The 13,446-nt window shown below is 23.8% G+C and overlaps 1 protein-coding gene across 1 annotated transcript; it reads right to left on the reverse strand.

Annotated features, from left to right (window-relative positions):
• Window positions 1-8,165: 8,165 nt before the first annotated feature.
• LOC145831938 (uncharacterized) lies at window positions 8,166-13,417 on the reverse strand. Its single transcript, XM_082939292.1, has 11 exons — window positions 13,331-13,417; window positions 13,007-13,204; window positions 12,596-12,724; window positions 12,283-12,381; window positions 11,873-12,076; window positions 11,451-11,588; window positions 10,863-10,954; window positions 10,403-10,570; window positions 10,005-10,098; window positions 9,407-9,538; window positions 8,166-8,436 (listed from the first exon to the last, which is right to left on the reverse strand). Exons 1-11 carry the CDS (start codon window positions 13,412-13,414, stop codon window positions 8,344-8,346), a joined length of 1,431 nt encoding a protein of 476 aa, XP_082795418.1. The 5' UTR covers window positions 13,415-13,417; the 3' UTR covers window positions 8,166-8,343.
• Between the last annotated feature and the right edge of the window lie 29 nt (window positions 13,418-13,446).

Here is a 13,446-nt window from a genome sequence, read left to right on the forward strand (position 1 = left end):
TTGCAAAAACTACATGTTATCAAATATTGAAAAGTTTTAAAACTAATTCTGCTTCAATTCTGACAAAACTATTTAAAACATACGTTCGCCCTAAACTTGAGTTTAGTACCCAAATTTGGTCACCCCATTTAAAAAAGGATATTAACAAAATTGAATCTGTGCAAAGGAGTTTTACCCGTCATATTTGTAATCGTTGCAACATATCTTGCACGTCATATAATGATAGAATGATTAAATTTGGATTGAAATCACTGGAATATAGAAGATGGGAATTTGATTTATTAATTCTTTACAAAATTATCAATGGCAAATATAAAAGTTTTTTTAACCAGTTTTTTAATTTTTCCCAAAATAAATATCAACTAAGAGGAAATAATTTGAAAATAAAATGTAAACATGATTTTCAAAACAGTCAGTGGCAAGGCGCATTTTTTCACAGAGCAAAAGCTATGTGGAACAGACTACCTCAGGATATAGTATCTTGTGAGAGGGTAGAACAATTTCGTTTAAAGCTAAAAAGATTTGACTTAAATACGATAAATACCAGTAAAATTAACTAATTTTCCACTGTAACAAAAGGAAAAATATTCGTTTCCTTACGCCTCCCCCCTACAAACTATTAGTTTACTTATATATTTTGTAGTTATGAATATTGTTTTATAAGCCATGATTTTAGACAAACTTCTTTACTGTGTGTACTAAGTAATATATAAATTTGAATTTTTTGAACTGAATTTTCAATTTAGTTCATTTGTTTATCATATTGTGTTTAACTTTGTGTTTCCATTTAAATTATGTTGTATATATATATATATATATATATGTATAATTTATCTTAAAGTTTTGAATATAAGTTTATTTTCTTTTTCTCTTTTTGTGTGTCCTGTTTAAGTGGCTCAGGTTTTGATGCCTGAGTCCAACATTGCACAATAAACAATATAATAATAATAATAATAAAAAAATTGTGCACTTGTTTAATTAGATAGAGAAACTTAAAACTGATTGCTCAACAACTGTAATTGGAGATAATAATAATTAATCAACTGGTAGCTTATTAATAAGAGATTTAAAATATCAACTTTTCAAATAACTAATTAACACAATCAATGGCCTTAATTTTTTTTATTAGATTTTGGACCAATTAATCATTGCTACTTAATTTAATTTTAACTGCATTATTACTTAAGATAAAATCTCCAAGAAAAAACTAAAATAGTTTATCTACAAAAATAAATAAATCTTAACAAAATCTGCTCAAATTTTGAATTGGTTTTTATCTAAACAGCTAAATAATGGGGAAATATTTCAAAACATACAAAACAATTCAACTTTGCTTTTATTAACTTGTTAATTCATTAGTAATTTATTATAGATGATGCATAAAATCATAAAAAAATTTCTTTAATTAAATTTGTCTTTTTTTAAATTCTAGTTAAGGAGTGTTTCCTTAAAATTTGAGGCTTTTAGACTAAGTACATTCAAGTACATATTTTTGCATCAGAAACTTTTCACAAAAACTATATTATCTCTCAACTTATACTATATAGACCACTTTAATAACTCAATTTTCAACTTAATATTCATATTTAAATCAATGAGCAGTAAGAAATAAAGTTATCTGATTTTGAGAAATTTCTTCCAGGTTTTTTAAACTTCTTCCAGGCTTTTGAGTACACCTCTGAGTAAGTCTAAGGGTACAAACTGTGTTAAATAGTACAATAACATTAAAAAGATACTGTTAAGTAACTCTAAATGTGTTGTTCAATAAATAAAATTTAGATGGTGACAAAAAATTTTGTCTATACAATACATTTGAATTTTAGTGACAAATCAAAATCTTATCACTTAACATGTAAAAATTATTTAAAATTCCAGTTTTTTTTTTAAGTTCCAGGATTCCAGATTTTGTGGCAAAGATGTACACTTAAATCAATGGGCAGTAAGAAATAATGAAAAACAAAAAAAATCAAATTATTTTGATTTTATAGGAGATCATCTAAACAAACATTATTTTGTAATTTAAGGAACAAGTAATTTTTTACGACTACAACTCAAAACAAAATATTTTTTTTGCAACTCATCTGTTTATTATAACATGATAATATGGTTTGATTCCGGGGTTAGTAGCTTTAAGTTGAAGCTAAAACTATTTAACAACTTTGGTTTAAAAAACATGAAGTAATAAATAGTTAATAGTTTATTGAACAAAAAACGTTCAAAATATTTGGTCTTAGGACATAGTGCACAAAGAACCTTACAGTTATCAAATCGCACACCTTGGATACATTTTTAAGGGGCAAACTTATGGTGGAATCACAACAATAAATAAGCCTTAGTGTATAAAAACAACTCAATGAAGAGTAATATTAGTTGTTAAATCAGAGAAAAGACAATATGATTGCTCATAACAAAGATCAATAAATTAATGCAAAAAGACAATATGGACTTAAGTATAAATCATTTTACTGTTTAGAACTACTTTATTTTTATAAAGAAGTTCATCATAACATAAAAGTTTTTTCAACTGTTTATTTTAGACAATTAGTTTTCTTCTAGGAGAATGATTTTAAATATATACTTAACTGAATAAAGACTCATAAAATTAAACTTTCACTGATTATGTTAATACACAATGGACTCATATTTCAGGTAATGCAATAACTATTTCAAAAATATGGGTTAATGTTAATTAAAATCATCTTCCAATTGAATAGTTATTCAATTAATTACCAGTATGTAGTTTGATTATCAGTTGTACTTTGAACTGATATTTGTACATTATCATACCCAAACTTTCTCAAGTGCTAATACAGAAAATTTTTCTAATATTATACAAAAATAAAACGCTTTAGCAATCATAATCAGCAGAAAATTAATCAAAAACAATCTAATCTCATGATTAGTATTTTGTATGAAACATAAACAACTAAAATTAGCAATTTAGGGAGTATGTTTTTGATAAAAGCCATAAAAGTTGTTTTCATCACAAATTCTCTCCCAACTTAATCAATTCTGACATATCAGGGTTTTAAACTAAGCGAAATTCTTATTTTATTCAAATCAAAAGTCGAAACATATTTAAATATTTTGCTTTTAAAGAACTAAATATGTTTGTTTATATCAGGGTTTTAACTATATTTTATACATCTAAACAAATTTAGTTATTAACTTTTAAAGTATTACTTTGGATAGGTATAACAATTAAAAGCTTTTAAACAATGTTAAAGTTAAGCATTAGTTAGTAAATTCAAAATAAGATTAAAATTAGTAAAAGAAATGGAGAATAAAAAAAAATCAACAATTCTTATCATTAAATATTTTTTTAGTTACTTGAATTTTGAATTTAAAACGCATGTTGGCTAAATTATATTAAAAGTTGACATTGTAATATATTTTGTTGGCAATTAAGAACAAAAATCCATAAAAAATATTTATTGTTAAGAATTTTATATTAATGACCTCTCTTGACACTTCTGTTGTGAAAAAAATAATCTTTTTTAGTTTAACTTTTTAAACTTTAGTAGAACTATAACAGGATTCTAGTCTTAAAAAGCCAAATTAAAAAATATAATAGGCTTTTATAACGACAACACTATAATCAATTTAAAAACATAAGAAAAAATCAACCGTTTGCCCTAAATGACATATTTTTAAATTTTCTATTTACCATTAAAAAATAGAGTTGTTTGAGTTACAAAAAAAGGTTGCAATTCTTTCTCACAAAATAATGATAAGCTTCAAAAATCAAATAATTTACTTTATAATTTTTTTTTAACTTTATAAAAGAGAGAATATTTATAGTTCTTATTGCACTATATATTAAAACTTTTTATACCAAACAAAATTTTCATTTCATATAATATATATATACATATATAATAACAAATTATACAGTATCATTCTTTTATTGCACTGACATGTTTATGTGTATTAAACGAGTTAACACACTTTAACAGAGCTCTGTAAAAAAATAAACACTGTAAGGAAAGAATACAAGCTAAAGTAGGTATATACGTGTGTCCATTTAAAATAAAATAATTGCTATTGATTTATATAGGTTAATAATAGATAATATACTTAATATTAAAGTAAAAATACAAAATAAGATAACATATCATAATATAAACTACTTACATGTAAATGAAGGAAGTACTAATTCTAAATATTTACTGGTTACTAATCAATGAATAAAATGTATCTAATAATTACGTCACAATATATATGAACATTAGGACTAGCTTGTTAATTTATTTTACAAAGTTAGATAAATTATTCATTATGTTTGGAAAAAGTAGTAGAGCTTTTCAATTTAAAAAAGTAATATGTAATCTAATATGAATAAAAAGTAAAACAACAAACATCTATTATTGAATTAATAAATTAAACAACAGTACAGACAATAAAAACCACTGAAACTTGGTATAATAGATATTTTATTATTTGAATACTTTTAATGGTTAAATCTAAATTATAACAAAATTAAAATTAGACACAATTAGAAAACAGATTGAATTAAAAAAAAAATTAAAATAAGTACAAATATCAAACTTGTTATTAAGCTTTCAAAGTCCTGACCAATAATTAATTTACAGCGCCATATGTAAAACCACCATGACCTAAGCTACATGTATATTATACAATATGTAAAATAAATATTTAATTATTGTTTTGAAAAGAAGCAGTCGGATATCTAAATTAAAAATCTTATACAGATTTAAAAATATTATATAATTGAACTTTGTTATAAGTCACGGGTTTGTGTTTAATATGAAAGTTAATATGTAAAACATAAAACTACAAAGTGGTTATATGCTAAGTATAAACCTGCAGTAAAATGACCTCTAGCCGTTCTATTGGGTGTAATAGGTAAAAAATCACGGTTTATCTGTGATTTGAATACAGGTTTCCAATAAGACTTGGAACTTAACACATAAAAAATATGAAGAACTATATTCGAAGAATAAAATGAATATAAAATAGTCGGAGAATAGAAATTGATATGTGTCAAATAAATATATAAAAACAAATGAATAGAACTATATTTTTACTTATAATATATAATTATATATATCAAGACTTTTACTGCGTTTACTATTGTTTAACTTAATAATTGATTAATTAATGTTTGTTGTTTTACTTTTTATTCACATTAGATTACATATTACTTTTTTAAATTAAAGCGCTTTACTATTTTTTTTCTCAAACATATGGAATAAATTATTTAATTTTGTATTATAAATTAACTAGCTAGTCCTAATGTTTCAAATATATTGCGACGTTATAATTAGATAAACTTTTTTCATTGACTAGTAACCAGCAAATATTTAGAGTAAGTACTTCGTTCATTTTCATGTAAGTAGTTTATATTATGATTTGTTATCTTATTTTCTATTTTTACTTTAGTTATTTAACTTAGACTTTATAATTATAAACATTATATAGTTTTTTAACACTCGGTTTTGATATTAAGCATTTATCTATAAAATAACTTATAAAAATCAATAGCAATTATTTTCATTTTTAATGGACATATGTTTATACCTACTTTAGCTTTATTTATTTTTTATAGAGCTCCGTTGAAGTGTGTTAACTCGTTTAACACACAGAAGCATATGTCAGTGTAATAAAAGAATAACACTGTATATTTTGTTATTATTGTTATTTTATATTCCAGTTAACTTGTTTCGCTAGGATCTTTTGTGAACAAACGCTTAAATTAATTTTTTGAATATATATATATATATATATATATATAGTTTATTGAAAGATAAAAAAATGCTAAAAAAATGGTCCTAGGACCTACTGCACGAAAAAACCTTATATTTATTGATTAGTACACCGTGCCGATACCTTTTAAGGTCTATTCCAGGACAGGTATACAATAGCCTCTTATAGATTGTATACTTGATTTAAGACGGACAAAAAATATCTATTTATTCTTAAATTTTAATTACATTCTAAATTTGTTACACCTATCTTTTTAATTTCTACCAAAACTTATTTATTGTGTACAAAAACTAAGAAGGTATGATAAGTGTATTTTCAAGTATTATGGTGTGGTACTTTTTTGAAAAACTTTCTATAAAAGTTCTTTAGAAATACTACAATATAATGCTTAAGACAATATAAAAAACTTGGTTATAGTATTTATCAAAGTATTTGGTAAGTTTACTTCGTAATTTATTTGTACACTACTTATTTTAAAGGTTTTACTTTATGAATTATTAAAACTTATAGCTACAGAATGATTTTATCAGAAATAAATCAGTTAAAAAAAGTTGATGATCTCATAAAAAATTTTAAGTTTGTGTTCTGTTTTGTTAAATTACTGACTTAACGTTTTATAAAATTACTTTAACTTTTAAAACTAAATTATTTATGTCTACACTCAACAGTACTAATACTTAAAAGCTATTTTTATTTAAAACACCTACTTGCTAAATAGAGAAGTTATTTCCAAAAGCAAACCTAGCTTGTTAAAAACCTAGACACAAGATAAATTATTTTGGTACAGAATAAATTTTGGAGTTAGAAATCAGTACAGTTGCTGTAACTTACAATTTTAGTAAACCATACAAAGATATAAGTAAGCTTAGCTTATTGTGAAACAGTTCTGTTGAATTATATAACAACTAAAACAAACTAAAAATTATCATGTCAGTGACCTAATAAAAACTTTTACGTTTTTTTTATACAGCAATTGTTTAAATGTGATACAAGGTTTTTTTCAATTTGACTAAACTATACAAACTTTTTCACTTATTAAATAGATAAACTCAAAATTTGTATAAAGAAACTTAGTAGTTAAAATTATTGACTTCTTTAATATTGAAATATATGTTATATTATTCACTACTTCCATTTTCTTTAACTTTTTGTTGTTCATATACATTTTAGTTTGACTTTTTGGGATTTACCACTCTAAAACTTTTTGAAAATGTTTTTATTTCAGAAACTGTTTAATTTATTTAAAATATTTAATCTTAGTGGTAATTACTTTTTGTTGAAATGCTGAAACATAATTTCCTACAACTTTGAAAAATTTACAGTTATAAAAACAATGTCCTTTGGTTTTTGTTTCCGTCTTTATAGATTGAGTTAATAAAAACAAACGTTGTTATAGATATCTTGCTTTAAAGATACCTTATTTTGCTTTAAATTACAACTTCTTGTAGTACAGATGATAATAAATACAAAATTAATTTAGATTGTTAAGCTTAAGAATTTCAAATTGAAGGAAACTAACACGATTTTCGGCTGTACTACGATAGCTTAAATAAGTATTTTGGCAAATTTTAAGGGGTCAAAGTATTATACCTTCTAAAATCCTTATGAGAAAATATTTCCATTGTAACAGCAGAAAATATTTTAAGATTATTAATAACTTCATAAAAACTGTTCTAATACAAACTATTTCCTTATTTTGAATGATCATAGTTAATATCTACTATTTAATTTTATAAAATATTTGTGTTTCTAGTATAGCTTTTTAAAAATATTTTTCAGCATAGCAAGATGTTTTTTTTTTGTTTTATAAAATTAATAGAAAACAATCTACATATGAAAATCAGTAGTCGATAATTTACATTTTACATTTTTTTGGACAAGTGAATACTTTTAACTTTAAATTTTAATATTTTATGAAATGAACATATCAATTTAACCGTCAATTAATTTGGATTAAAAAAAATGTTTCTTAATAAAAAAAAAGTAGCAAATATTCTTTAAAAGAAAATTTATATTAATTCAGAATTACTTTAAAGTATTATTATATTATATAATTCAAAAACTTTTACTGCCTTATGTATTTCAATAAAATAGTTCAAATTAGATTAAATAGATTTAAATTCTTGCAAATTATTATCTATTGTTTACTAAAAGGTTTTTGTTTACGTAAAAATTTTCAATAACAATAATGCCTTAAAAACTTGTAAATTTATTATCAAATAAAATAAAAACTTTTCAAACGCTTTAACAAAAAATCAATTAGTAGAGACAATTCAGCATATTAAAATGTATTTAAATCAGTGCAATATTTAAACAAAATGACTAAAATTTGAATCTAAAAATTAAAAAAAGTCAAGTCAAATGAACTGAAGCACTTTTAAATAAAAAATTGAACATGTATAATTTCTGTACGAATTATATGATAACAAGATAAAATATTTAATTGGTTAAAAAATTTCATAGGACAATCAAATTAGTCTTAAATTGGCAAGTTAACTAAATAAACTAAACAACTACTAAAAATTTTTATGTTCAAAACTATTCCTTAACTAAATCAAATGTTTAACAGTTTTTATTTAGAAATAAATACATCTTTCTACAATATTTTGAAATAAACTACAAGTTTTCTTTACTCTTCCTCGATAGGGCCTCTAATTTTTCATTTTTTTTAGAAAGTCTGGCCACTTTTAGTTGAAGCGAATTTCTCTCCTGGTTAAAAAAGATTATTAGAAGTTTTGAAAAAATGAGTATTTAAATTATTAAAAGTGTCTATAAAAATTATTTTAATGATGGTTTAAAAATAACATGTAATCCTAATTATAATGATGCTTTATACAGAGTTTACTGTCACAACCACAAGATTATAGAACTTTAAAACAAATAAATTACTATAAATTAAAGTTTTGAAGTGATAAACGTAAACTAGGCCGAAACAACAAACAGTAATTTATAAAAAAGTAGTAAAAGTGCAATTTAGTAAGGTGATGCTTTTTTACTAATTACCATGAATATAAACTAGTTATTGTTTTATTTATGAATAAAATTTTGAAATTTATAAAGTATCGAAATTTGTCATAAATGTGTGTCTTAAATAACATTTTAATTTTTATTACAAGTTGGTTTAATTTAAATTTTCTTGTTAGTTTTTATTAATATAGCTGGTATATTTCAAAAATATTTTTATTTAAAAGTTCAAGAGAGTTTTTGAAAATTAAACTACCAAAACTTCCTGAAATATTAGAATTTGTAATTGTTTTTGACCCGTATTTTAAGGCTGGCTTGATATTAATACTTATATATAACTGAGTTGGAAAAAAACAACAGTTTTTAATTTAATTTAACTGTTATAACTTCATTCTTATAACTACATAAAACATATTTATTCAAAAAAATTTATTAATCAAAATAAGAGTTATTTAAACGTTGGTCATTTGAATAATCGTACAAATCAAATATTTTAAAATAATAATTAAAACAGGATCTATATTCACAAGTAATTAAATTTATATAATTATATAATCTTCAGTTTAATGTCCCAGTTCATCTTCAATATTTTCCATATACTTATTAAAAAAAAAATATTATTTAAATAATTCAAAACTTCATTAACTTTTATAAGTTCATTCTAACTTAAAAAAAATGTTTATTAAAACAATTATTTATAATTTTTATAAAAAACCTCAGTAACTCCAACGAGTTCGTCTTTAATTCTTTTCATGTATTTAATTTTTTGCAGATGGTTCGAGTGGCTCAATAATTCGCTGATCCTTGTTTGAAGTTTTTCATTTTCATCTTTGTACTCACTGATTGTCTTGAATAAATAAAACATATTTATTTACTTTGTTATCATTTACTATTTACTGTACCATGATTGAACTATAGCTCATTTTACTGTGTAGATTATGTATGTGTATTTAAATTTATACTTGTTAATTTTTATTGTTAATAAAGTTTTAAAGTTAATAAGGCAACACAAGTAGGTTAAGACATTTATTAATAAAATTAGTTTTTAGATAAAAAAAGTGACTGATAGATAAGACAAAAATATACAAAACACTATCAACTTGTTAAAATCAGTGTTTTTCAAATTATTTTTCATAATATCCCCTTAGCAGAACTTTTAAAAACAATAGTTTAATTACAAGTAAAATACCAATTTACTTTTTCTCCACCTTACTAATTAGCGTCCCTGATAGCCAAAGTCGCCATTGAAAAGGAATATTCTCCAATTTTACTATAATCTTAATATAAAGTTTTAAAAGTAAAATCAAAGTAACCTTTTCGACACGACTTTTTTCTTCCAAGTCGTTTGCGTTTTTGTTTTGAAGTTTGTAAATTGATTCAACGTGATTCTGGTTTACTTCTTGTAATCTGCGATAAAATTTACTTAATAAAGTTGTTTTTGTTCTATAAATTTATACAATTGTTAATAACATTTGAATATTAACTAATTTAGGCAAACTTGGAAAAAATTAGGCTTACAGATAGAAACACCTATTTTGAAAAATTTATATGTCCATTCTATTAACCTAAATTAAACTGTTATACAATAAAAGTTTAATTATAACTTTGATACAAACATTTTACGACTAGTTTTGCTACGAGTCATTTCTGTATAAAAAATACCACGAAAAATCTTTTCAACAAAAAATGTTTCAGTTTGAAAAATAAAAACCTTATAATTTCTTGTTCATTCTTATCGCATTGTTCCTGTCTACTCTTCAGTTGTTGTTCTAACATCTCGCTTCTGTTACTCCCTAAATCTTGTTGTTGCTCCAACGTTGCCAGTTTGTTTTGCAGTGATGAGATCTTTTCGTTGAAATCCTTCTCCATGCTTGATTGCCTGTTTATTTAAAATAAGTTTTGTGTTTAAAACTTGATTTGGTTTGTTTAAGTTTCATTAAAGGTTAGTTTTGTATTACAAACTATAATACTAATAATTTTTTTATTTAATGATTTGGTTATGTACAAACTTAATTTTTAGAGACTTACAACAGGGCATAAAAAGTAAAATGAATGGAAATTGATTAAAATGACTTAGTTTTGACACATATAAAACAGAAATATTAAAAAATACATTAGAACCAATATTTAATTACTAACAAACATCATTTAACATAATTTGATTTACTAACGATTGAGTGTGTTGAGATTGAATTAATTGGAATGCTTCTTCATGTTTTGTTTTTAGTTGGTTGATTTCCAATGATCTTTCATCTAATTTCTCCTGTATAAGTATATAAAACAGTTTAAAATTATGGTAAACCAATAATGTGAATAGTTATAGCTCACTCGGATTTAAAGTCACAAAAATTAAAACATTTATAATTCATTTTTGTTATAGAACAGCTGTGATAACTACTGTAATTCTGTTTCATCAGATCAAAAATTTTGTAAAGTGTATGACTTTTAAAAATATAAATGTAAGCTCTTCAGACTAGCAAAACTATTATTTCATTTTAAACAACAATTATAAACTTTAATTTAAAAAAAAGCTTACAGTAACCTGTATATCATTATTTCTGTTTCTAGCAAACTGATAATCATTAATACTTTAATTAAACTTATTCCTATTATAATTCTATTTTATTACAAATCGAACCTGTATATTATTATTTCTGTTTCTAGCTAGCTGATAATCATTAATAGCAGTTTCAAGGTAGTAATAAATTATTTGTATATACAAATATATTCGTATTTTAACAAATTTATACAAATTAAACCTGTATATCATTATTTCTGTTTCTAGCTAACTGATAATCATTAATAGCAGTTTCAAGTTGATTTTGCAAAACTTCAATCGAATGACTTTTTTGTTGTAATTCGTTTGTGTAATCTCCTAATTTGTCTATTGATTGCATCTGTTTAATTGTTAAATAAAAGTGTTATAAATGATGAAAACTTTTCTCATATAATGTTTTATGTCTATGTAAATTTCCACTACTTTTAGTAAACTGAGAACTTTTAAAACTAAAACTCTAATAGTAACTAGGAATAATAATAGTTAACTTTTTATAAAACACGTTATTAGTTATTCAGATAACACAATGATAACTTTTACTATCATAAAACACAGTTTCTGTTTAACATCAAAACAGAAACAATCAACTAATAGTTTCAATAGTTTTTAATAATCATTACAAACCGTTTGAGATTTTTCATTGTTGAGTTGCAGTTTAAGTTCTGATACTTCGTTCAAATGTTTTTCTTGCTCCTTATTCAGCTTCTCACCGATGACTTCAACTTGTTTCTGCAATGAGGACATGTCTGTTTCGTACTGTTTACATTTCACACTCAACTTCTGGTACTCTTCGTCGAATGTCGTCAGGTCCGTTTGAAGGTTCTCGTTCTGAAATGTTTTGCAACTTTTAAAATATTTGAATACTTATTTACAATATCAAAACGATAATTTTTAAACATAATTAAGCACAAAATATGCAAAACAAAAACGTTTTCAAATGATTTTTTTTATATTTAAATATTGGGTATTCAGAAAACTCTAATTTAAAAGACTAGTAAAATATAAACTAAGAGTAATAGAAAAATCAATCAAACCTTAAAGTTGAGGTTATCAATTTCAATTTTGCTGGAAAGTTTCAGGGTTTTGAGATCACTTGCAGTTTTTTCATTATCAAGTTGCAACTTTTTGTTTTCCTACATAAAAATAAATAAAAAATACACAAATGTATCAACAGATTTAAAAAAATAAAAACTAAATGTTGTTAATTAGTTGTTAATTAATGTTGTTAAACTTTTTACAAAACAAAAAACCTAAAGAAAACAGTCAAGTAAAAAATTATTACCATCTAGTTTTGTTAAAAGATTATAATTTAATGTAAACTATAATATATAGATATTTTTAACTAACATCCTCATACTGTTGTATTTTCTGCACATTTTCCTCGTTTTCTTTATTAGCTGTTGTGACGTCATAGTTCAATTTGGCGCATTTAAATTCCAACTCTTCAGCTTTCGATGACAAATTCGATATCATCGTCTGAATATTAGTATAAGATAAAGAGATTTATTTTAAGGGTATTAATAAAAACCATAAAATAAGTTTAAATAAACACCTGAGGATTTAAACCTGAGTAGGATTAAGTTAAGCTTTAAATAGTTAATTTCGTATATGAAAAACTTGTAATTAAAAAAAAATGATAAATCTACATTTTTAAACTAATAAAAAGTAGCGTAAAAAACAATACATTTGAATAAGTTTAAGAAAATTAGAATTTTTTAAATTCAATAAAACCCAGGAATAGTTATTATAACAACCAACATCTTTATTAAGAATGGCAGTTTTTTGTAGTTCACCGTCAGCTTTCAACGCATCATGTTCACCATTCAACTTATCTAACTGATCACATTTTGTATGAAGCTCATTCTTAATATCCCTCAGTTCTTCCATCGACTTCTTCAATGATTCGTTGCTACCCTCGCTAGCTTCGTGCAACTGCATAAGTTCGTCTCTGAGGGTCTGTTAGGAGAAAGTTTGTTAGTTACGTGCTTTTACTTAATAATATATTTTTATCTAAATATTATGAAGTTGTATTGGTTAGTTTTTGAGTTTCGTTGCAAACACAAACAAACGAATCACACCCACTTCGTTTTCATTGTGCATTATATCGCATTTGTTCTTCAAACTCGTAACTTCATCTCTACTAGTTTGCAATTCATGTTTGCACATGTTAATTTCCGCTTCACTGCGCTCAATATCTG

The sequence above is a fragment of the Thalia democratica genome, chromosome 3 (genome assembly GCF_965202585.1).
Source record: "Thalia democratica chromosome 3, ktThaDemo2.hap1.1, whole genome shotgun sequence".
NCBI classification, from domain to species: Eukaryota; Metazoa; Chordata; class Thaliacea; order Salpida; family Salpidae; genus Thalia; species Thalia democratica.